Raw genomic sequence first — 27,643 nt, forward strand, 5'->3', positions numbered from 1 at the left:
ATAACTATACAGGATAAGAAACAAGAAAAATCCCAAATAAACAATCTAATTCTACACCTAAAGGAACTAGAAAAACAAGAACAAACAAAACTGAAAATAGACAGAAGGAAGGAAATAGTTAATATCAGAGTGGAAATAAACAACACCGAAATTTAAAAAGCAATAGAAAAGATCAATAAAATTAAGAGCTGGTTCTTGAAAGGATAAATAAAATAGGGAAACCTTTAACCAAACACATCAAGCAAAAAAGAGAGAGGCTAAATAAATAAAATCATAAATGAAAAAGAAGAAGTTACAATTGACATCACAGAAATGCAAAGAATCATTAAAGAATACTATGAACAATTTTATACCAAGAAATTCGACAAAGTAGAAGGAATCGATAGATTTCTAGAAGTATATAACCTTCCAAGACTGAAATTAAAACTCTAAATGGACCAATAATGGACCAATTACTAGCAATGAAATCAACCTGGGGCAGGGGACTCCCAACAAATAAAAGACCAGAACCAGATGGCTTCACAGGTGAATTTTACCAAACATTCAAAGACAAATTAATACCTGTCCTTAATCCATTTCCCCCAAAAAAAAACTGAAGAGGAAGGAACACTTTCAAACTCATTTTATGAAGCCAGCATTATCCTGATATCCAAACCAAATGAACACATTACAAAAGAAAAAAAATGTATAGGCCAATATTTTTTATAAACATGGATGCAAAAATTCTCAACAAAATATTAGCACGCCAGTTTCAACAATATATTAAAAGTATTATGCATCATGACCAAGTGGGATTTATCCCAGGGATGCAAGGATGGTTCAGCATCCATAAATCAATTAATATGACAAATCACATTAACAAAATTAAGGATACAAACCATGTGATCATTTCAATAGATGCAGAAAAAGCATTTGACAAAATCCAGCATTCTTTTATGATAAAACTCTCAACCAAGTGGGTATAGAAGGAACATATCTCAACATAATAAAGGTCATATATGACAAACCCACAGCTAATAGTGAAAAGCTAAAAGCCTTTCCTCTAAGATCAGGAACTACACAAGGATGCCATTATCACCACTTCTATTCAACACAGTATTGGGAGTCCTAGCTACAGAATCAGACAAGAAAAAGAAATAAAAGTTATCCAGATTGGAAAGGAGGAAGTAAAACTCTCATTATTTGTAGATGACATGATGCCATACATAGAAAACCTTAAAGACTCTCTACCAGAAAAGCTAGTAGAACTAATAAATGACTTCAGTAAAGTTGAAGAATACGGAATCAATGTGCAGAAATCTCTTACATTTCTATATATAATAAATGATCAGAAGAAATTAGAACAATCCTATTTACAATTGCATCAAAAATTATAAATACCTAAGAATAAATTTAACCAAAGAGGTGAAAAATCTGTACTCTGAAAACTATAAGATATTAAAGAAAGAAATATACAACTTACAAATAAATGGAAGCATACACCTTGTATCTTGCTCATGGATTGGAAGGATTAATATTGTTAAAATGTCTTTATTACCTAAAGTAATATACAGATTCAATGCAATCCCTATTAAAATATGTATGGCATTCTCCTCTGAATTAGAACAGCTAATCCTAAAAATATGGAACCACAAAAGACTCCAAATAGCCAAAGAAATATTGAGAAAGAACGTGCTCCCTGATATCAAACTATACTATGAAGCTACAATAATTGAAACAGCATGTTATTGGCATAAACACACACACACACACACACACACACACACACACACACACATATGTATCAGTGGAATAGAATAGAGAGCCTAGAGATAAGTCCTCATTTATATGGTCATTAACCTATGCCAAAGGAAACAAGGATATACAATTGGGTAAAGAGAGTCTTCAATAAGTGGTGCTGGCAAAATTGGACAGATACATGCAAAAAAACAAGAAATTGAATCACTTTCTTACACCATATACAAAAATAAACTCGGATCTAATTAAAGATCTAATGTAAATGTTATATATGAAACCATAAAACTCCTAGAAGAAAACACAGGCATTAAACTCTTTGACATTGCTCTTAGCAATATGTTTTTGGATATATCTCCTCGAGCATGGGAAACAAAGAAAAAAAAATAAACTAATGGGACTAGTCAAACTAAAAAGTTTTCACACAGCAAAGGAAACTATCAACAAAATGAAAAGACAATGTACTGAATGGGAGAAGATATTTGCAAATCTGATAAAGGGTTACTATCCAAAATATACAATGAAGTCATACAATTTAACACCAAAATACAAACAATCCAATTTAAAATGGGCAGAGGACCTGAATAGACACATCCCCCTCGAAGACATACAGATGGACAACAGTCAGATGAAAAGGTGCTCAACATCACTAATCATCAGGGAAATGCAAATTAAAACCACAATGAGATACCACCTCACACCACTCAGAATGGCTATCATCAATAAATCAACAAATAATTACTGGCAAGGCTGTGGAAAAAAGAGTTGGTGGAAATGTAAATAGTGTAGCCACAATGGAAAACAGGATGGAGTTTTCTCAAGAAATTTTTTTAAAAAAAGCTTCTATATGATCCAGCAATTCCACTTCTGGGTATTTGCCCAAAGAAAACAAAAACACTAATTTGAAATTGTATATGCACCCTTATGTTCATGCAATAGTGCTAATAATAGCCTAGATAAAAAAGCAACCTAGATATCCATCAATAGATGAATGAATAAAGGTGATGTGATACACACACACACACACACACACACACACACACACACACACACTGGAATATTATTCAGCAATAAAGATGAATGAAATCTTGCCACTTGGCAACATGGATGGACCTAGAGGGTATTATGCTAAGTGGAATAAGCCAGACAGAGAAAGACAAATGCTATATGATCTCACTTACATGTAGAATCTAAAAACACAAAATAAATGAATTAATAGCACAAAACAGAAATAGACCCACAGATATAGAGAGGTGATGGAAAGTGGGAAAAAAAAAAAAAAAGAATTGGAGATTTTGTTGACTATGGAAAAGATGTAGCCTGAGCCTTCCTTTTATACTAAGAGAAAACACATAAAACATTCTAATATACAGAGTATGTGGTGTCTGTTTGTGTGAGTGGTGGATTTGTTTAAAGGCAGTAGAGAAAGTACAGAAACCAGAATTGGGATGGGAAGTAGGTTGGCTTTCCGGAATGAGAATGCTTCTAAGAAAATGGCCAAAGTACTTGTTTACCAGAATTGTGTTTTAGGCATGCTTGCCTTCCACGCAGTCAGCTTGGTGCTTGGCCTTTATTAAATGTCGAATAAATAAATGTCCAATAGATGAATGACTACTAAAGGAAGCTAAGTATGATAAATATAGTAAGAAAATATTTCTGAATCCTATTGTTTAAAGTTGAAAAAACCAAAATTGCATCAAGTTTAGGATACACACAAAATGGGTCATCAGAGTTCTGTAGAACTATAAGTTTAATCCTCAATATTCTAAGAAAAGAACTGAGTTTTGCGTAGTCACCTCAAATTTAAATTCTAGCTTGGCTACTGGTCAGCTTTGTGGCCTGGTGAAAATCATATAAACAGTCCAGGATCCTTAACTATAACAATGGAGATTATTCTATTTACGCTGAATACAGTAAGTCCATAGTTAATGTCATTGATAAGTTCTGTGACTTTAAGCAAAAGAAGGCATAAAGAAACCAATTTTACCATGAGCTAATTGATATAAACGAGTGTCAATTTCCTACAGCATCTCATCAACGTTAAAATGAAACGATGTTATTCATGAACCTACTATAGTTGTTTTGGGGCTAAATTAGATAATAAATATGGAAGGGAAAACACAGAACCCCATGCAAGGTAATCTTTCCTTGTTCCCTGTTTCCTCCCTTCCTTAATAGCCATAACAGCTTTCCGAAAGAGCCAACTCTGGCTGTACTTTTGGTATAGTTTGAACCTGGGTCGGAAACAAACAAAACAAAACAAAACAAAATTCTCCTCTTTGCTCATCTGTGCTCAGGTCCACAGACACCCTTGGGGTAGAGCAGGAGGGAGGTGAGCTGCAAATGAGGCTGTAACTACTGAGAACCTATTCAATGCCTTCCTAGAGATAACACTGTGCCACCTGCCTATTATTCATTCATTCCCCCAAATACTTGCTGAGCAGTATTACCAGGTACATCACTAGGTTCTGAAATTATTGAGATAATAAATTCATTCCTGCCCTCAAAAAGGCAAAGGGTAGCATCGTAGGGGACTCAGAAGTTTAAAAACTAATTGCAAATAATCTCTCAAGGTATGTAACATTGGAAGTAGAATCACATACCCCTGTATTATCATAAAGGAAAAAGTGGGATAATCTCCCTGGGGGAAGCAGAGGAGGAAACTGGAGACAGAGGTGGACACAGAAAACTTGGCCAAGGAAGGGATATTTTAACTTATATTTTGAAAGATCGATAATTCACAGGGAATAATTAGCTATTCTCTGGTGTACAAAAAAGGGAGTGAATATGAGTCTGCAGAGTCTGCAGGTAGAGTGGGAGGTCTTACTGAAGGGGTAGGATGGAAAAAGCATGGTGGAAGGTGATGCTGGATATGTGAGCAGGAATAAAATCATACAGGGGTTTATATATATTGATAAGAAGTTTAAACATCATTCTATCAGCAGTGGTGAGTCACTAATAAAGAGCCATTAAAGAGATACAATTAGACTTCAGGTTGAAGAGACAAAGCAGTTTTCTATAGCTGGTGTCCAGAAGGCAGAGGGATAACAGAAGTCAAATTAAACCCAACCTAGAGACATAATTTGTCCCACACTAAGAATCATTTAAATCAAATGAAAAACCTTTAAAATCTCCTAGGATTTCTTCATCTTTAGTCATGGTGAAACTATAAAGTATGAAATTGATGCATCAAAATTTCAGTAAGTGTTTTGCTCTTCTCATTGAATCAAACTTTACAATATGTTGGTTTCCATTCTCTTTACATTGATGTAGTTTTGTTCTCTCCTAGCGGTTCTGCTGGCTGGATGTGCCACAGCAGGTCTTACAGCAGTAATACATTAGGTTAAAAAAGCAATTATTTAATTGACTCTAATTTCATTGGCATTCCTATTAGCTAACGGAAAGGAGTTCAAATCACTGTTTACATTTGTAAAGCCAATATTAAGATTTAAATTATGGCCTTTGGATGAAGTTGAAAAATGAAGCCTGATAATCCTCTAAGCAATATTTACAGAGGACCCTGCCTTTGTAAAGAATAAAGGGAGTGGAAAGAAGAGCACATTAAATCAGAGGGGCTTTTAAATATTCATTTTGCAATCAGCGTTACTGGTTTCCAGGCCACAACCTAACTTCATAATTCTTTTTGTGGAGAAATGTCAAATCTCTTGCTCTAATTTTCCTATGAAATATAAACTGTTGCTTCATTATTTTTTTCTGATTCTGGAGTATAGGAGTTCTAGATATAATGCTCACAATGCAAATATTCTTCCTCATCAGAGAAATATCTTGTTGGGAGATACTGCAAACATTCGTAATTCATAAATGTAGACATTTCGGATAGGTAGCTTCTGATTTAAAATATGCTCTACCTCTATGTAATAGCAACAAATAAAACCTTGTCTAAACATCCAATAAAATAACTATAAAAACACTAAAACTGATAAAAATTCACAACTCCAAAATCAATCACTAAATCTGTTGTAAAAGGTTTTCCATGAATCACAAGGTGATAGAAGTGGTCCAGACAGAGCTCTCTTATCTTGAAGATGAATAATCCAAAGAACTCAAATGGTGCTTGTGAAAATATTCTCCAACTTAAGGGACAGTGAAAAATCACTCTGGAAAAAAAAATACCACAGAAACATGCTTAATATGGGGATCAGATTAAAATGTTAGAACACTCTGGTATCTTTAGTAGGATATAAGGGATAGCCTCTGTGAACTTTAGACAGATTTAGGTTACAACCTGTAACACACAAAAAGAAAAACAATGAGATGCACCAACAAGAGGCCAAAGTGAAAATAAGATTTGGAAAAAAAGTATTGAAATTGACCCTAAAGATAATCAAATTATCTTTATACACAATAGTGTATATATCTATATACACAATAGTGTATAAGACCTAGTTAATTTCACAATAATAGGAAAATAGACTTAAAGCATCCAGGCAGGAAAAAAAGTAAAGCAGGTTACCAAAAAGGGACAAAAATTAGGTTGGCCTTAAACTTCTCTGAAGCATTAAATGCCATTAGATGATGCTACACCTACTTTTTTTGTGTGCCATATTTTAAATTTTGACTTAGAGAAGCAACAAAAAGAGTATAGGTTTCTTATATACCCGTCATCCAAATTCCGCTTGTATTTACCACCTGACATACCAAAGAACACTTATCAAAACTAAGAAATTAACCTTAAATCTATGTAACTTTGCTAGCAATTGTCACCCCAATAAACTTGAATTAAAAAAGAAAGAAAGAAATTAACCTTGGAACACTAGTATTAACTGAAGTACAGAACTTTTTGAGGTTTTACCAGTTTTTCTACTAATGTCCTTTTGTTATTCCAGAATCCCATATTGTATTTAGTTGTCATGTCTCCTCAGTCTCCTCCAATGTGTGGCAGTTCTTTGTCTTTCATGACCTTGACACTTTTGAAGGGTACTGGTCAATAACTTTGTAGATTGTGCCTCAATTTGGGTTTGTCTGATCATTTCTCATGATTATGTTAAGGCTGAGCATTATCAGGAAGGAAACCATAAAGGCAATATGCCTTTCTCAGTACATCATATCAGTGATTACATTATGTCAGTATACCTTATTACTGGTGATGTTACTCTTGGTCACTTGGTTAAGCTGGAGTTTGTTAGGATGCTCTATCATTGTTACTATTTTTCCTTATAATAACTAAATACTTGGAGGGGAGTACTTTGATCTTAGCAAATATCCTATTTTTCCATTAACTTTTATCCACTAATTTTAGCATCCATTGTGTGGCAATTATTACTATGGTGTTTTAATGATTTCTATTTCCATAATTCCTTCATTTGGAATTGTTATTTAAGGAAGAGTTGTCGCTTCTTCCGCAATTTATTCAGTAATTTATGTATGGATTCATAGATGTTTATTTTATTACTTGATTATAATCTAATGCTATTGTTATTCATTTTGTTGCTCATGCTGTTCCAAATTTGGCAACTGGCCACTCTTCCAGGCTGGTTCCTGTGCCCTTTGATATGCTTCCATGTTTTGGGGATTTTTTTCTTTTTTTAATCTTTTTTTACTTTCTGATGCCCCAGGCTCATATTGTGTTTTCCCTGCCCTAGCCCTAGAATCAGCTAAAATGGAAACGAGAAAAAAAAACACAAAGCAAAAAAAATGGGGGTAGCAATACTTATGCCAGAGAAAAGAGACTTTAAAACAAAGCTTATAATAAGAGACAAAGAAGGCCCAGCAATCCCACTTCTAGTATTTATCTGAAGAAACCCAAAATGCTATTTCAAGGGGAAGTGTACATCCCTATGTTCATTGCAGCGTTATTTACAATCGGCAAGATATGAAGGCAAGCTGGGTGTCCCTAAATGGATAAATAGATAAAGAACAGGTGGTACATATATACAATGGAATATTACTCAGCCATTAAAAAAGAATGTCATCTGCAACAATATGGATGGACCTAAAGGGTATTGTGCTGAATGAAGTAAGTTAGACAGAGAAAGACAAATGTCATATGATTTTACCTATAAGTGGAATCTAAATAACAAAATAAAAAAATGAAACAGAAATAAACTCACAGATAGAACATTTTGATGGTTGCCAGATTGGGGGGGGTGGGGAGGGGAAAGGGATTAAGAAGTACAAATTGGTTGTTACACAGTCGTTGTCATGGAGATATAGAGGATAGCATAAGGGATATAGTCAATAATACTGTGATAACTATGTATGGTGTCAGATGGGTACTAGATTTATCAGGGTGATATATTGGAGAGGAATTGGGGTGAAAAAGGTGAAGGAATTAAGAAGTACAAATTGATAGTTACAAAATTGTCATGGGGATATAAATAAAGCATAGAGAATATGGTCAATAATATGGTAATAACTACATATAGTTATTACTATATGTAATAACTGGTCAGAGGGATCACTTCTTAAATTACATAAATGTCTAACCAATATACTATACACTTGAAATTAATATAAAATAATATTCAATGTCAAAAATAAATAAAAAACAAAATATAAAAAAAATTTAAATAATAAAATTCACCTAAGTTGTATGAACCGATAGTTTGTTCCTTCTTATGGATGAGTGGTATTCCATAGTATGGAATGGTTTAAGGATATCTGAGTTGTTTACAGTTTGGGGCTATTGTAAATAAAGCTGCCATAAACTTTATTAATAGGGTTTTGTGTGAATGGAAATTTCCATTTCTCTTAGCTAGACACCTAGAAGTGGGATGGCTGGGTTATATGGTAGATGTATGTTTAACTTTTTAATAAGCTGCAAAAACACTTCCCAAAGCAGCTCTACAATATTGCATTCCCACCTATCTATGACATTTTAAGGAGAAAACTGATAGCCTAAGGATTTGATACCCCCCTAGATTTTTTTTTAATGTAGGATGGCTGCAGAATTCTGTTATTCAAAAATTTAAAAGTTATAGCACCAAATGCCATTCTTGAAAAAAATGACATAAAGTCATACTCTAGCCAACCAAGAGAGACGTTGTAATTAAGAACAATCTTAAGGAAAAACAAATGAAGAAAGGATACTTCCTTCTCGTAAAAAGTATATCTAAAGAGACAGATCGCATCATATGATATTAATTATAAAATCAAAACTCTTATTAAAATCAAGGGGGGAGGGATGCAATTCCTAATCATATTTGACATTATTCTAGAATTTCTGACTGGTGCAGTAAGACACAAATCAGCAATACTGGACTAGCTGCTGGAGAGGAAAATCAAAAATGTTTACTAATTTTAGAGAGTTTTTCTTAGAAAATCCAAAAATGCCACATAAAGTCCTCTTTAACGGAAATCAATAAGGCTATGAAATGCAATAAAAGTATCAATATCCTAAGAAGAAACAGAAAAGATAGTAGAAAAATTTCTCCAAATAATAGCAACAGACACATTATAAAATTTCTAGGACTAATCCTAACCAAAATATGCAGGATCCATATGTAGGAAGCTTTAATAATTAATGAAGTACAAAGGACCTGCCTATTGACTTCTACAATACTGCCATTCATTAATCCATTCAATCTGATTGCTTCTCCCAATTTTGTCTTTGCCACAGATGTAAGTTCCATAAGAGAGGGGGCAATAATTGTCATATTCTGTGTGTTATTCCTTGTGCCTGACATATTGCCTGACTCACAGCAGGCACTCCAAAATATTTATTTCTATATACCAATACTTTGTTCAATTGTCTGTGTTTTGAAGTTTGCATAGCTTCTAACACACAGTCATTAAACAACTTAGTAGTTTTTGAAAGGAGTCTAGACTAGTTAATTACCATTGCCTAGCACATAATAATAGCCACCTATTTGACCACAGACAGCATATGGCTTATGGTTTGAAGTGTAGGTACCCAGAGTCCTGCATCCCTATCTTTCTTCACTTTCCCTTTCTAATAATGGATCTCACACAGCACAAGAATTTCAAAGCTAAGGGGAGTTTCGGGGATTTTAAAAAATGGCTCTTCTCTATAAAGAGACTGGTTGTACTTCATCAGTTCAATTTTCAGCCCCCACAGCAATGCTAGGTTAGTAGCAAATGAATGGAAGTGAAATACCACTTATTAAAAATAGAAACCCCCAGAAAAGAAACCCACAGAATCTAGGAGCAGGTTAAAGTGAAATATTTCAGTTTGCAGTCTGAGCCTTTTACTTGGGATATTTTCTGCTGCCATGTAATACAAAATTTGAGGTTAATGACACACACAGTATTTCATTGCTTGATGGTTTACTTTCATTTTATAATTAGTCTGACATTTTTCCTCATAGTATTTGATTGCTAATACTTTCCTATATTTTAAAAATAATGAAATGTTATCATACCATTGGTTAACGTTGGTTGAATAGCTGAACCAAAGTCGAAGAGAAAGCATTTTCTCAATTATTCTTATCATTTTCCAATGTTTTATTATCTATGGGTGTGTATTTGTGTTTCTATGTGTTTGCTGGGGGTGGGGATACTGTGGAGTAATTTCCCTGTTGTGCTTTAAATAGGGATTTCCTATGAACACTAATAATGATAATGTCATAGTAACTTACTGGGAGAACTAATCTGGATTCTATGGAGATGTGTGGAAGTTTTGTGAAAATGAAATTAGAGATGCAGCATATCTCAGCAGTAATGAAACTGTTTATGCTGTTTATGCAGAGGTAGGTTAATAAAGAGCAATGTTTCACTCTCAGTGCTTTTTGATGGTCAAACATTTATTCCTTTGGGTCATTAATGTACTATATTCCCAAGGCATTCTTTGGGCAGAACTCATCTTCTAGCTAATGTTAAAGAGGAACTGGCCCATTACAGGCTTTTTACATTTGTTAATGATAATTCTGAATTGTTAGGGAAGATCCTCTTGAGTATACTGTAGTGCCTATAAATGAAAGGGCTGGCAAAGCCTTATTTTTTATAACTGAATTTACAGCAAAGTTAGACATATTAAACATCAATAGACGTTATTGGCTCTACTGAATATTGCTGGACCAATAATGACTTTTAACAGTAAAGAAAATTTAATAAGTTTGATATGGAAATCAGAATTGTAATACAGTAGCAGCAATTCATCACAAAAATTTGGACATCAGTGAGAATAACCTTTGAATGTTAACTGCCTATAACTGAATTAGACTTGCTACACTTTGGTCAAATTCATAGGGTATGGTAAATAGGACAGCTAGGCAAGATAGAAAACACTGGAATGATTTTGTTTACTAAATATATCAGTGTCAATTGTTTTTTTTTTAATGCTTCCTAGCTATTTCCCTAAAAAATATGACAATCACTCAACCTTAAATTTGTACAGTTAAATATAGAAGGAAGTCATTTAACTTGGTCACTAAAGGGACTCCTTCTGGGAGTTAACTTTAATGTCCGTCCACTGACATTTGAAGTTAAACTTTCAATTAGGAAGATAAACTCAGAAGAGAGGCAAACAGGGCAGTGCTGTGGGCTATGAAGGTGAGGCAGAAGGCTGTCCAAAGCAGGGACACCTTCTCTCAAGGTACAAGGCACTTGTGTTGGGTTATTCACTTGACAGTCACAGAAAGACGTAATACAGTACGTCACTTACTCTGGCTCCAAAAAGCACTGCAAATGTCAGTCAGAATTTTCTGTATATGGCAATGGCTGTGGTACACTCACGGTAAAAATAAAGCATTATTAGACATAATCACACCTTAAGCTGTGGTGACAGATGTTAAAATGACTATGAGCAGTTGAAGAGGGAAAAGGGTCACAGACAGTTATCTGGGAGCAATGAGACAAGGATGTTTGGAGAAACAACCTGTTCTCTGGAGAATGATAGGATTTCAGGGTATGAGAGATAATGGTTAAGTTAATTGGGAGGATAGAACAAAGAGCCACTTGCTAATTAAATGGATGGCATATATATGATTTTACTCAGGGAAAATACCAATGATCTGAGTTGGGCACCATCTAGTGTGTGTACTTCTTCAGTGAGGGCTGCTGGAAGATGCCTCATAAACAAGGGCTGGCACAGCTTTCGGGGGCAAGGCCTTGTTTTCTACTATCTTTCAAGATAAATACCATTCAAATGATATGTTCATCCACCAAATGGTAATGAAATAGGAAGAGGGCATCAGGAAGTTAGCTGTGGGAGTTAGTCAGTGTATACATTTTGCTTAGTGAGGAAGATGTTTAAATTTGAAAAAAAACAAAAAAAAAACGTAAGTATTAAAGTGTATTCATGCTGTGTTCCTATTATGACACTCATCGGATTAAAAGATATATCAGAGGAAATGGTATGATAGGGTTGACAATTGGCTGTAAGAAGAAAGCTGAATAAATGAGCAAAGGACAGAGATTTTTTGTTGTTGCTGTTTATTTAAAAGGATTATAGTTTTTAAGATGTTGTTTGACTTCTTAAGGCAAGATGAGGTTGAGTTTTTATTTTTTTAGCAATCCTCACATCTGAAATAGCATCATATACATTTTTAGCTAGTACTAAAATAAGTTCCATATTCTACACAAATGGGGGAAATGCAATTCATAATTGACAAGGTATGAATTTTTTATACTTTAAGCCATGAGGCTGCCACATCAACAAATGTAATTCCTTAGCAAATATGTCTTATGTTTATATTTATGAAATGTACACAATTGACATAGAAACCAAAAGGGAATAAGTAAGCATTTTATATATATATATATATATATATATATATATATATATATATATATATATATATATATATATATATATATATATATGTTTACTTTGATTTGCAAACTCCATTCTGGGAAACATTTATTAAATTAGAAACAAGGAAGGAATGCAAGCAAAATGTGCTTAGAGTTTCAATTTATCTTAGACTTGGTGTTACTTTTATGCATTTTACCAAAGCTTGGATTCACATTGGTTGACGTGCCTTTTTTTAAAAATAATATATAGAGAGCTACTCTCAAAAGTTAAAATGATAAATTATTGAAACTTAAAATTCATCTATGGGCGCCTTACATTGCAGTGGTGATTTCATAATAAATACCCTGAGCTGAAACAGCAAGAAGAGATCAAGCCAAGACTCTTGGAAGGAATGACCAGGTCTGGAGCCGTGACATGCTCCACATTTTGTTCAGCTGCTAGAGAGGGCACCAGAACTTACTGACAGACCATAAGATGAAATGTTTTCTTGAAATAACTTTGATGTCCATTTAAATATACATTCTATGAAGGTAAAGATCTTATTTATCCTGCCTATCAACCTCTTTGAGGCCAGCATGACATTAGGGAAAGCAGTACTTCTTACTAGGTCCCCAGGGGTGAAGAAAGCAAGTGAGGAAGCAGTTCTATCATCCCCCAGGAGTGGAGGCAATGTCAGTTATTCTGAGAGGCTCCTAATCTGGCACCACTGTGAAAGTGATGGCATTTCAACTCTAGTGGGTCTGAAACATACGCAAGTCAGATATAATTCTGGCCTGGCACCTGGGGTGCAAAGAGACATATTTTTTCCCACCAATTAATTTTCTGACATATGCAGCATGGATACAAAGTGTTATTAAACTGTGAGATCCATGAGAGCAGCTCACATTTCACTTATTGTTAACAGAGACATAGAAAAGCATAGGTGGCAGTATAGTGTGTAAGATGCACTACAGTGGGTAAGAGCACTTAACTCTCGAACCAGCTGCTTGGGGTAGAATCCTGGCTCCATCACTGACCAGTTGTATGACCCTGTGTAACTCCTGGTCTGTAGCAATAATGATAGTTAACCTATTTCATAAAGTTGCTATGAGGGCTGAATGAAGTGATATATGCAAAGTAGTTAGAACAGTGTCTGGCACATGGAAATTGCTACATGAGGATTAGCTATTATTATTATTATTATTATTTGCTCCAACCCCCCGCAGTGCCAGCCCATAGTAGGCATTCAGTAAATACTTTGATTATTGAATGAATGAAACGAAAGACCTTTGGAACCTATATGAATATGAACAGATAGGCAGTGACTCAAGGATGATTAGGGCACCAGGAACTATATAGAGCTCTCATTTTCTTCTGGATTCTAGAATGATTTTAATCATTCTAAATTCTTAGCTGACTTCAAAATGAGCCAGATTTATATTTCCAATCCTTTTCTAAACACCATGTTGCTGTTGTTAATATAATAGTAACAGAGGTTGCAAACAGTCTCTTTAGCCAATGGACCAAGCATTTCAAGATGGTGCTTCCATTCAGACTGTTTTCCCCAGAGGTGGTTTGTGCAATGGTTAGCCTTGTGCCAACCTGTGTTGCCAAAACAGCTTGTGATGCCTGAGTTGGCATCAGCTTTACACAAGCTAGTAAAAATACACACAGTGTTAAGAAATTTTAGAGTTGAAAATACGTAATCTTTTCCTTTTTGATGAAAAGAGAACGTTTTTGTTTTCATTTTTAGAGCAAGAATAGTATTGCTTGACAGTTTAAGCACCTTTTAACATAAAAGCTTAATGAATGGAATCGACATCAAGTGTCTAGAGAGCACAGTCCATGAACCTTTCCAGATATACCACATTTAACAAGAAAAAAAATATGCTTTTTTTTCCTTTTTGGATTCAGTAAATTATACATTCCTCTGAGAAAAATCAGCAATGTGATTCTGGCAATATGCAGTAGTCCTGACACTTCTCTTAGCAAAAGGCATTTCTTCTAGATCAGCACTAACTGTTGGCCAAATAGCATGACCTTGGACTTCTATCTAAACTCTTCTAATTTTTAGAAATCCACTGGTGGAAATGAAATCTCTATGGAGATACGGATGATTTACTAGTAACGGGAAAGTTCAGCTTCCATTACTACTAATGGCTGTGCTTCCATTTATGTTTTCCCTCAGCCATAACTATTTAAAATGTTACTGTTAGCCTTCTTAGTTGTCCCATTTGTTGGTCTATAACTCTACTGCTTAAATCTATAGAACCAATCATATTAATTAAAATGAATTGGTTGGGACAGTTAAGTTGTGGTTCAGGTTGTCTCCGAAGGCTATAAATTCAAATTAAGAGTTTTGCTGCTTGTTTCTGAGCTTGGAAACATTCCTTTTACTGCATTAGTAGTAGCAAAAGAAATCCACTGCCTTACAAAAGAGCATTCATTTGAATTCCTGCAGAAATAGCTGGATAAACTGCATATATAGCTAGTTATCATAATCATATAACAAATTCTTGGCTGAAGCAAGCATCTAAACTGCTAATTCATTATGGCAAGTATTGATATTTAATAGTCTTCAGTATGGATTTTCATAGACATACTGTATTTATTTCTCTATATATTTATATCTATTATATTTATTTCTCTATATTATATATAAGATTATATATAATATTTCGTTCCAGGAGTTCTAAGTGGTATACTATATTAATGGTGATATATTTTGTAAAATAATATTTGTCTGGATATTAAAATGTTAAATTTGGTGAAAATAATTTGTGGGGACTTGGAATAACTTACTTTGCTTATTTTAAGAAAAGCCTATGTTGTGTAACTTCCTATGGTAAAGATGGGACTGCTATTCATAGTATTCTATCAGAATTGGAGGTCCTTTACATCTCATAGAAACCTCTACAATAAAATTTAAAAACTAAAATCTCTATCTTTAAATATGAAGATAAGCAGTACAAGTCAATGATGCTCTCAACTATTTTTTACCTTTGTTTGTGGGTAAATTTCCTTAATGCTTTCCTTTTTCCTCCTGAATTATCCCCAGACTAGCGTGCCTTGATTAACTTGAGGAAATAACTAAATTAAGTTGAAAAAAAGTTTGTAAAGCTCTCTTTGCTCCTTTGTCAAAGTGAGAATTTTGCTATTCATTCATTCATTCCCAAATGCTCCTACTGAAAACAGCTTGTAACTCCCATGTAGGACCCCTAATACTTAACTACATGAGAGATTCAATACAAAGTTCAGATAAAAGCAAAACTTTCAAAGTGTTAACAATTACAGTCTACAAGGAAATTTTAAACTAGTCTATCTTAGAGAAGAAAAAGCTAAGCAATAAATTGTCTAGGTTATGTGACAAGAATAACATTCCCTTCTGCATCTCCACTAAACGTATGCTAAAGGAGATGAACTGGAACTATACACGTTTCTTAAAACTTAGTTTTTAAAACACTAGACCAAAGTGGTTGTGGATTTTCATCATCTGGAGAACATATCAGAAAGAGGGTAGGTCTCATCTATTTAGTATTATAAAGACCCATCACCAAAGAAAGAGATTAACATTCTAATCCTATGGTTTGTTTATGTGGCTTAAAAAAGATAGAGCTACTAAAAAAATAGTGCCATTTGTATTTGAGGTGATTACATTCAAAGTTGATTTTCTGGCTTATAACAGATTTCCCATAACTATTCATGAATCACAATACCCAGGAAGTTATTCTCAAATGTAGCATAGCCTTATATCTGTCCCCTCCTTAAAGTTTGTCCTGTGGCACTAAGTGCTATTCAGCATTACCTTCCTATAGAAATGTCTTTAAAGAAGAACATCAAATTCTATAGTTTCCAATTTTACCATAGAATTTGATAATGACACTACTACTCAAAATAAGACAAAAGTAAACAGGATGCTTTCTCAGATTAATGTTGCTACTTTTCCAATGCGTGAGGAAGAACATGAATTATTCCCCAAAGCTACCTCAGATTATATCATAAATAAATTATGCCTTTCCCACAAATAGTTGCTAAAATAAAGCCTAAGGAAATGACACTTTGTATCACCACTGACATTTCATACCTAAACTGAAATATTCTACAACATCGTTATGAAATTTTGAATATGGGTAAAGAATAATATTCAGTCTAGCCCATATGATGAACTCTTTTGGTCACCAAAGTGGTTGTGGATTTTCATCATCTGGGGAACATATCAGAAAGAGGGTGGGTCTCATCTATTTAGTATTATAAAGACCCATCACCAAAGAAAGAGATTAACATTCTAATCCTGTGGTTTGTTTATGTGGCTTAAAAAGATAGAGCTACTGTAAGGACAAGACCTTATCTATTAGCTCCTCCTACTTCTACATTACCTAGCACAGCAGGCTCTCAATAAATGTTTGCTGGATGAATGTGCAAATTAATTATATACAGTAAAACTCTGGCTAATTGGGATTGATATCAAATAAACCACAAACCAAGGCAGATATTTCAAAACATAAGCTGCATGCACTAAAAGCCCAATATAACAGGTAACTTATAATTCCCTCTAATTTCAGTCTTACAACATTTTTAAGTAGGGATCCACGATAATTAATTAATTTCTTACCAATATTGAGACAGTTTCCCCGATTTTGCTAATTTGGGCCAGTCTTGTATTTCTTCTATACCTATATCGGATCCTAAGAGCTAGTATAATCTTAAGTATAGTGTATAGAACTGGTATATAGTCTTATGGACTCCTTGGTCATCAAACAGAGATTTGAGTTTGCTTAGTGTTATATGTCCTTATGCTTTAAAAATTAAGAACCTACATATTTAGTTGTTTTCAGTTAATTGCATTAATCAAAATGAAAAAGTGAATGATTATGTTTTACTAATGACTAAAAGGTCTTTGCTGGCCTATAAAATTTCTAACAATTAATTTGATGAGAATTAAAATGACAGAACCCTCTTATAATATTCCTATTGTATGCTTTTGATGTACTTCTAAACTAATGAGAAAAGCAAGGCAATCAACAATCAGAGATCCAAACGAGACCAATGAAATTAAGTGACATACTTCACTGTAAGTAGCACAAAAAGCCAGAGTAAGGAAAAGGTGATTGGGATCAATCATGGTGTCACATCACCAGAAATTAAATTTTTAAATCGTTGAAGGCCTATAAAATACTCCAGTGCAGAATACGACCTAAACATAGTAAATTTGCTAACCAAGGCTTGCTTGTTTTAGAACTTATATTACATTGGTCAAAAACTCTAGTCTGGTAGCAAATAACATGACGTTACTGAACATCTTGTTTTCCTTACGTCACTATCTCATTCTGAAAAAGGATGTGTGATGGTTAGTGCATGAATGAACTTGCAGGCAGTTGTCTTCTGGTATGGTCATTGAATTTAAGACCTTAAGAATCACCTAGTCCTATAGAAACGCAGGACAAGGCCCCAAGAGTCCTCACTTTTGTCATTCATACAAACAATTTAACAATACCTATTTGAGATACCATCTACTACCTATTCTAATACTGGTGGTTAAAGGTTATTCTTCAATTCACCAAAGAATAGCACAGAAACGTCTAAGCTTCTAAGGCATACCCAGCACCGCGCTGCTCCGGCAAGGAAATCATGAGCACCTATGATTCCGTACACAATTCCAATGTTGCAGGGTTTGGTTGTTTTTTACCCCCATATCACCAAGCAATCCTCTGACACCAGCTAGGTATTGTATAATTCAACTCAATTCTGAAACTATCTGCTTGGAGATGGTATCAGATTCCACAGGGTAAGGGCTCATTCCTACAAAATTGTCTTCCTCTGCCCCTGCCCCTCCTACTTCAGATGCCAGTTACAACTCGAGGTTGTCACCTGTGCTTCTGACTGACCAGGCTACAGATTGGAGGTTCCATCAACTACCTCCTTGGGTTCAATTAATTTGTTAGAGCAGCTCACAGAACTCAGAGAAACATTTGACTTACTAGATTACCAGAGTATTATAAAAAGATACCTATCCCTGAGGAACAGCAAGATGGAAGAGATGCATAGGGCAAGGTATGGCGGGGAAAGAGCGCAGGGCTTGACTGGACTTTCCCAGCGCACCACTCTCCCCAAATCTCCATGTGTTCATCCACCCTGCAGTTCTCTGGACCTTGTCCTTTTGGGTTTTTATGGAGGCTTTATTACATAGGCATAATTGACTAAATCATTGGCCATTGGTGACTGGACTCTTATCTCTAGACCCTCTCAGCCTCCCTGGAAGTTGGGGGTTGGCTCCGCTGGTAACCAGCCCACAAATTTAGGTGCCTTCTAAAAGTTACTTCATTAACGTAACAAAAGACACCTTTATAGTACTCATCACATGAAATTCCAAGGGTTTCAGGAGGTCTGTGCTAGAAACTGAGAAGAGGACCAAATATATATTTCTTATTATCAATCACAGTATCACAACACCTAAACTGTGAGACTTACTGCAGAGTAAGTTGTCCTGGAACTGGTGACTGACTAGGGACAAGACTGGGAGTGGAGTGTGAAGTACTTTAAGTTCAGACAATGCATTATTGAGTGTGGTAGCAAGGGTCAGTTTGAATACTTAAAAACTACATATGTGAAAAATATATATATATATATATGAATTATGAATATAATTGGAGTGGGAATGAAAATGACCATCAAGTTGAATTTAGAAAGCCTGGGAAAAAATGAAGTTTAAAGATACTGAATTACAGTTTGGGAGACAGATGAATTATAGACGGAGAGACAACAGCTGAATATATGGGAATAAACATGGGGGCTTACCTAGAGAAAAGAGAACAGAGACTCATTTCCCCCGCTGGTTTGAATCTCCCCTGGAAGCCAGTCTGTACTGCTGGGTAGAGGACAGAAGGATAAAATGGTTTGTTTGAGGAGAATAAAATCCAGTATGATTTCACTTTCCACTCATCATCTGGTAGGATAATTTGAAATCATTAATTTGGCCAGATGGTTAATGTTTAACAGTACAATTAACTAATAAATAATTGTAAAGCACTTTGTAAATATAAAGTACTACATAAATGTTTAATAATAACATTAAATCAGGAGGCTTATTTCAAGTTACATTTTTATTTCCAAGTGTTTTATTGGTGTTTCAGGAGAAATGCCAATAATATGATCGAATGCCATCATTATAGACTGTATTTGAAAAATACAACAAAGGGCTTATAGGAAAACAAAAATAGCCTTGGTCATGCTAGGCTGAACAGTGAACTAGCACGAAACGGAAGAAAGGAAAAAGGGACGACATGTTCATAGATGTGTATAACTGAACACTGAGTGAAACCACTGTCATACTTCGCAACTTCATTTTACCCACATATTTATAAGAAAGCCAATGTATCAGGTAAAACAGTGTGAAGGGAACAGGACAGGAGGAGGAACATGAAAGTAGGAGAAGCCACTTGTACAAGTAGAGTCTCAAAATAATTAGCAACATGTCACGAATCCATAGCTCACCCACTCCTTACAATATTGCATTCGATATATACCATTAGCATCCCTTATTTTGTAAAGGAGAACACTGAGGCACAGAGTGGTTAAGAAACTTGACCAATACCAAACAAAAGGCGGATTCAGGATCCAAACCTAGACAGTATGGCTCCAGTACCTGCTGGGAGGACTCTTGGAGAGGTTTTATTTCCCTGATAAAATGGGGCGGGTGCAGCTGGTGTGCCCCTTCCTTTTTCCTCCCTCAAAGCAAGGACATGATGCTGAAGTTGCAACAATCATCTGGAACCATGAGGTGAAGGACAAGAGAAGCACAGAGACATCAGCTCTGCTGTTGTCAAACTATTTATCCCATGCCAGCAGTCACCCACCTCTGGATTTCTTGTTCTGTGAGAAAATTAACTCCCTATTGGTTTAATCCATCACAATCAGGATGTCTGCTATTTGCAACTTTAACCACGGTCCCAAATACTCATAACAAGTTATCACTCACTAAGTGTTTGCTGTGAACCACACACTATTATATGTTGTATGTTGTATGTGTACTTAAATGTTTCATCCTCACGGCAAGTCTGTGAAGCAGGCACTGCTATTATTCCAATTTTGTTGATAAGGAAACCGAGGCACAGCTTATCTGGCTTCCCACAGCCACACAGTTTATAAGGGATTCATCTCCAGCATCTGGCTTCTAAACCTCCACTCTTCAGCAAACAGTATTCTAAGCAGTGAAACACTGAACCCATTTCAATTAAAATCACGAACTAGATAGGGATGCTTCAACGTTACTTTGGAGATTCTAAAGGACATGTTTCTCAGCAGGGATGTGCCTGACATTTTGGGAAGACAACTATTTATTGTTTGGCATTGTTGCATTTTAAAGACGTTTGCCATCTCAGTTCCCAGTCCCAGAAGCCCGCACTAGACAGTGTTAACCGTAATGCTCTCCATATTTCCCTATAGGGAGGCATTGTCACCCCAGTTAAGGACCACTCTTCTAGAACAGCATTCGGCAAACATCCTCCGTAAAAGTCCAAACAGTAAATATTTTAGGCTTTTGGGGACATTCGGTCTCAGTGGGTCTCAGTGACAACTATCAAACTCTGACGCTATAGAGGGAACTCTGTCACAGGCCATGGAGGTGTTCCTAACAAACAACTGCGTTGCCATTTTACAGATGAGAATCCCGAGGCACAGAGAGGTTAAGAAATTTGCCCGAGGTAATTCAACCCAAAGGCAGAGTGATTCCAGAGCCTATACTCTTATTCAGGATACCATTCAGAGATTTTAGATGTTTGTTCTCTTAGTAGAAGGCACAGTAAATGCCTCAGAGTATTTCTCACACTCTAGATTCTGGCCCCTTCCTCTGTCTGCTGTTGGTTGCTCTTTCCTGCAGAACTTGCTGCTGTGACAGTCTGGACATACCAAGGACATACCTTGTGCTTAAACACTCCCCAAGTGTGGCTCTCCTAGTCGGCCCTGACACACAGCTATCTACAAAGGCCCCCCCAAAATAAAACATTCCATCAAACTGATCATGAGAACAGTTAGTTACTCACTGATCTATGACTGTTTATATTTTGTACCCCTCTAGGTCTCATTTTAGAGATACCAAATCCACCACTGCTCGTTGAAGGGGGCAGAAATAGAAATCTCTTAGTCACGGTCTGTTACACGTAAGAGCCCTATAATATGACCTCAAATTCATAGAACATACAGACGAGCAGGGAGATAATCTCTAGTTGAGGCCTGAATGTGTGTAAGTCCAGGAAGACCCACCAAGGGTCTGAGAACATTCACGGCAATCTGAGCAGTGCTAGTGAGTGAGGGTGTGACTGCTGGTTCTGTGAGAGTATCACAGCCAAAATTTTAGGGTTCCCTGTTGTGTTTGGATGGGAAAGGGGGCTCCCTAGGCAAGGATAGGCCAAGCTCCCACATCTACCCGCCCGTGAGCCATACAGATAGAACACATACCGCAAGATAATTAGGATTATGGTATAGATCAGTGGGGTCTCATGGGATTTTGCTGCTCCTCAGTGTCTAAGACACAACATATTCACTGCCACCAGCAGGAGTGGGCGTCAGGTCACAGTTCTTTTCCCAGAGTAGGCAGGTTGGGAAACTAGCACTGGTGAAAGAGAGAAAGCTACCAAAGTCAGGGAAAACAAAGCTATAATCACGTCATAAAGCTGATTTAGGGAGAACTAGAATTTGCTGATTCTGACATTGTCTGGTTTCTGTAGGGGACATGCTTCTACTACAGATTTTAAATATATAGAGGAAACTAGGGATAGACATTTTAAACAGATTGCCCAGTCAAGTGTGTTTAACAAATCGATAGATTTTCTTTTTCCACAGTTTTTTGATAGACTGTTTTTAGAATGGCTAGTATCAACAAGACAAATAATAACAAGTGTTGGAGAGGCTGTGGAGAAAAAGGAACCCTCACACACTGTTGGTGGGAATGCAGACTGGTGCAGCTGCTATGGAAGGCAGTGTGGAGGTTCCTCAAAAAAAACAAAAATAGAATTACCATATGACCCAGCAATCCCTCTCCTGGGTATCTACACAAAAAATCTGAAAACATTTATCCATAAAGACATATGTGCTCCAATGTTCATTGTAGCTTTATGTACAATGGCCTAGACATGGAAACAACCAAAGTGTCCTTCAATAGATGAATGGATAAAGAAGTTGTGGTACATATACACAATGGAATACTATTCTGCCATAAGAAAAGATTAAATAGTACCATTTGCAACAACGTGGATGGATTTTGAGATTATAATACTAAGCGAAGTAAGTCAGACAGAAAAAGTAGAGAATCATATGATTTCACTGATATGTGGTATATAAAACTGAAAACAACAAAAGAACAAGACAAACAAATGAAGAAACAAAAACTCATAGACATAGATGATAGTTTAGTGGTTACCAGAGGGTAAGGAGGGAGGTGGGTGGTAGATGAGGGTAAAGGAGATCAAATATATGGTGATAGAAAGAGAACTTACTCTGGGTGGTGAACACACAATGTGAGAGATAGATGATGTATTACAGAATTGTACACCTGAAATCTATGTAACTTTGTTAACCAGTAATGCTCTCCATATTTACTAACAATTGTCACCCCAATAAACTTTAATTCAAAAAAAAAAGAAAAAGATGCAACCATCTGAATGGGAGAAGATATTTGCAAACAACACCTCTGATAAGGGGCTAATATCCAAAATATATAAAGAACTCATATAACTCAACAAAAAATAAGTAATCCAGTGAAAAAATGGGCAGAGACCTGAACAGACAATTCTTCCAAAAAGACATACAAATGGCTGACAGATACATAAAAAGATGCTCAACTTCATTAGCTGTTAGGGAAATGCAAATCAAAACCACAATGAGATACCACCTCACACTTGATAGACTGGCTATTTTCTATAAGACAAATAACAAGTGTCGGAGAGGTTGTGGAGAAAAAGGAACCCTCATGTACTGCTGGTGGGAATACAAATTGGTACAACTGTGGAAAACAGTATGGAGGTTCCTCAAAAAATTAAGAATAAATTACCATATGACCCAGCAATCCTTCTTCTGGGTATCTACCCCAAAACTTGGAAAACATTTACTTGTAAAAATATATGTACCCCTATGTTCACTGCAGCACTACTCATGGTGACCAAGACATGGAAACAACCTAAGTATCCCTCAATGTATGATTGCATAAAGAAGGTGTGCCACATATATACAATGGCATACTATTCAGTAGTAAGAAAGGACAAAATACTGCCATTTGTGACACCGTGGATGGATCTTGAGAGTATAATGCTAAGCAAAATAAATCCAACAGAAAAGGACAAGAAGCATATGATTTCACTTGTGTGATAGAAAACAGAAAGCAACAAGTGAAACAAACTCATAGACACAGACAACAGTATGGTGGTTGCCAGAGTTGAAGGAAAGTGGGGGGAGGATGAAGAGAGTAAAGGGGGTTAAATATATGGTGACAGAGGGAGACAAGACTATGGGTGGTTAGCACAAAACACAATACAAATAGTGTATTATGAAATTGTACACTTGAAAGTTATGTTATTAACCTTTGTCACCCCAATAAATTTAATTTTAAAAAGAAGAAATCCCATCCCCTTGAAGATCTTATAGCAGAGGGTCTTTAAGACGTATCAACATTGGTTTTAAAATCCTTTTGTGACAACATATCATAGTGGATCACTTAGGGTAATATTTATTTTGCACAAAAGATTATATACATACATAGGTCCATAGTCTTAACATTTTGTTCTATACCTCCAATCATGCAGAATTAGAAAGTTTTTAATTTCTAATTCCTTCCTTCCTTCCTTCCTTCTTTCCTTTTTTTCAAATGCTCTATGGGACCTTGCTAACAATTTGCTGCTTTTCTAGGGTGATTTCACTTGGTTACTTCAAATCTGACCTTATTTCTAGGGATAGACTGATGTGCCTTTAAGGTATATTCAATTTAGCTTGATATTCTTGTTGCTGCCAAAGTCTTCCTGGCAAACTTCTCTGCCATGTAAAGGCACTACTAGGTTAATCGGTGAGGGGGAAATACTATGAAAAATATTTGTTTATTAATCGCTAATTCTAGATTTTATTTATAGGCATGTATATCCTGGTAAGCCATATACATTTTTAAAATCTTGAAATCCAGAAACCTCATTTAAAACAATACTTTAAAACTTTACCTTGAAGTAGAGCTGATTTGACTATTTTCTTTCCCATTCTCCTGGCCCAGTCTGCAGAAGCAGTGCCAATGAATTATGTTGCCCAAGAAGCAGACAGTCAAAGAATAAACAAGGAGATACAGAAGTAGTAATAAACCAGTGAATACACATATTCAAACCTTGAATGAATAAGTGTTGACTGTAGTTTGGAAGTTACAAAAATACTAAGATGTGATTTTTCTTTTAGGTGGGAGATGAGGAAGGATGAAAGACTGGAAGAGGAAGAAAAAACAATGTTGGAACATTTAAAACGAATTTGCAACATCCAGAAGTCTTCTGCCTCAGATAACACAGAGGAAGAGTAATCTGCCGAAAACAGCAACAGCGTTATTTTAGGAAATAATCACATATAATGGAGTAGGAATTTTACTACAGTCAGGATGAACCTCAGATGTGCTGTGAAGCATGAAACCAATGACTGAGTAATCTCTGAACTGAAAATGAATAGAGCACATACAGAATAAAGTGCTACCTATTTTTTATTTTAAAAATAATTTCAAATGTTTTTCTTTCCTCAGTCTTTCTCTTTGTATGATATAACTGCTGCCATCTCGTGTTCCCTTTGAATTATTTTTCTTCTTTCAGTCTTGAAGTATCTATGACAACAGGCAAAATGTTTGGATATATTTTCCCTAAGGATTTTTAAATACAACATTTGGATATTAAGTTGAATGGAGTTGCATAGCCCCTGAAAGTCATCTGAAAAATTCAATCTAATTTTGTAGCTATAACCCAAGTCCAGGTCTTAATTGCCTTTAATTGTACCAGCCGCCTTTCCTATAGCCTCTCCTTCATCCAGTTTATCTTAATCATAGCCGCAAAAAGCACCCTCCAGAAGTATGACTTTACTCATATCTCTGCATATAGTGGTTTTTTTAAACATCAGTTTCAAACTTCCAGTAATATGCTTTCAGACCCTATGCCCAGTGGCTCCAGGTTCAGGCAACTGCCTGCTATCTTCTTGACTCAAGCCACACACCTGCCAGTTTTCCCAACCAGAAACCATCTTTGTCACAAAATTATGTTCAAAACTCACTCCAGAAATCTCTGTTCCACAGCTCATTATCCATAGTTTGTTACTTCTCTTATTTCTATTACATTGATACACACACACACACACACACACACACACACACACACACGAAATGGAATCTGTTCTAGTACCCTCTACGCCAAATAAAGTTATATTTACTAACTATATCCTCCTTATTGGTGCTTTGATATTAGATTATAAAGACTTTAAAGGCCTTACAATATAACATGACGTCTCCTCTTATAACAATAGTCTCCCAAATACCTATAAAAGGTATTTATTTACTTGACAGTTAATAAACACAGTTGTTTGAATGGCTGTCATTGAAAGACATTTAGACTGTTGAGCAACCTACAGGACATCTTGGAGAAGCTTTATGTCATGAACTATTTTAGATGATTTGACATTGAATATCATGGTTTCTGGTGTTCTGAGATTGTTCATGATCCCATATTGTGTAATTTTTGTAAAATATATGTAGGCTACATGATTTCCAAAGGAAAGTACTTTAGCATTTTTCAAAGAGTAAAACTTGGAGTGCAGAAGAGGCCACCATAGAAAATCTCCTGCATTATTTCTTTATATAATAATACATTAATGGCCATGTAGCCATCCGCTTCCCAGATAATACATTTTCTTTTTAAAGAATGTACTTTAGTTGGCCAATATAATCATGAACCCAGCATTTTAAGATATGGTTGAAATAATTCTGAAAATTCAATGTGGACCATTTAAAAAAGTATAAGAAACTTTGATGAGAACTGAACTTTCCATCTTATCTTACCTATAAACAGTTACTATAACAATCAACATAAAACAACAGTTGGTTTCATTCCCTCACCTTAGTGCTGATCTGTGTACTAAATCTGCATAACTATGTTTTATTAGAATAGACACTAAAACAGAAAATAAAAATAAAAATAAATTGATCCAATAAACTAAATGAAATAATCTTATAAAGTTTTAGGATTTGATATTTTTATTCTCATCTTCTAACATACCTGATCATCTTTTAACACTATTTTTTTTTACCGAATCTGTGTATTTCTATAGTAATCCTGGGAAGTGATTTAGTTCTTCTAGAAAAAAATTTCTCTATGGTTCCTTTTTGAAAGAAGTACAGTAAGGGGAGAATGGGATGAGTCAGGAGAGAAAAGTAGAAAAGAGAGGAGTTTGCAGTTGAATTCTCTTCTGTACTTGCGCAGTGAAATTACTGTACCTTTAAGTGCAATAAAATTTATAAGTGGGAATGTAAAATGGCAAGTCATTGATTTATCAGATCATTTTGGCTTTATACTCAATATGTTTCTTAAAGTATGATTAAGAAGTACTATTTCAAAACAGTTTCCTATCTCACAATTATTTTTCATTTGTATAAATTAACAACAAGAATGAATACTTCATAACTCCCCATTTGCTTACTATAAAAATATTATCTTCCTGTAAAATATTATCTTCCTCAGTGTTCTGTTTAATTGTATTTTTATATAATCATAAAGAGGTACCTATTTTATTATTGGCTTATCAGTTACTATGTGGAAACAGTATGAATGAATTCTTAATAAAATATAGATGGTAATGTGTATTTCATATGTTTTACATTTTTATCATTTCTACCAAACACTGTTATAGAATTACGAACCAAGAAATGGGAAAAATAAATCACCTGTTTTGTTTACCAATATGTACTTACTCAAAATATCCTATTATCCCAGTTCATAAATTGTGAGTCAAAGAGAGCTTCAGGTACTTTATAATTAGTATTTCTTACTACAAAAAATAAGATTTTTAAATGCTTTTTGTTTTACTTGAAATGTTTCATAATAAAAAACATTAAAAATCTGTATTCAGTCTTGAAAAGAAAGAAAATCCTGTCACATGCTACAACATGGATGAACTTTGAGGGCTTGTACTAAAGGAAATAAGTCTATCACAAAATTTCATAGTGTATGATTCCACTTATATGATGTATGCAACATAGTCAAA

At 35.2% G+C, this 27,643-nt stretch overlaps 1 protein-coding gene across 6 annotated transcripts in view; it reads left to right on the forward strand.

Annotated features, from left to right (window-relative positions):
• The window catches only part of KIAA0825 (KIAA0825 ortholog), a 358,526-nt gene extending 331,130 nt beyond the window's left edge, over positions 1-27,396 (forward strand). For all 6 annotated transcript variants that reach the window (XM_074328707.1, XM_074328711.1, XM_074328710.1 and 3 more), the window contains one exon: positions 24,812-27,396. In XM_074328707.1, coding sequence (XP_074184808.1) covers positions 24,812-24,929 — 118 coding nt within the window. In that variant the 3' untranslated portion in view covers positions 24,930-27,396. The remainder of the gene's footprint in view (positions 1-24,811) is intronic.
• Positions 27,397-27,643: the final 247 nt, after the last annotated feature.

Source organism: Rhinolophus sinicus, linkage group LG03, assembly GCF_036562045.2.
Source record: "Rhinolophus sinicus isolate RSC01 linkage group LG03, ASM3656204v1, whole genome shotgun sequence".
Classification (NCBI taxonomy): domain Eukaryota; kingdom Metazoa; phylum Chordata; class Mammalia; order Chiroptera; family Rhinolophidae; genus Rhinolophus; species Rhinolophus sinicus.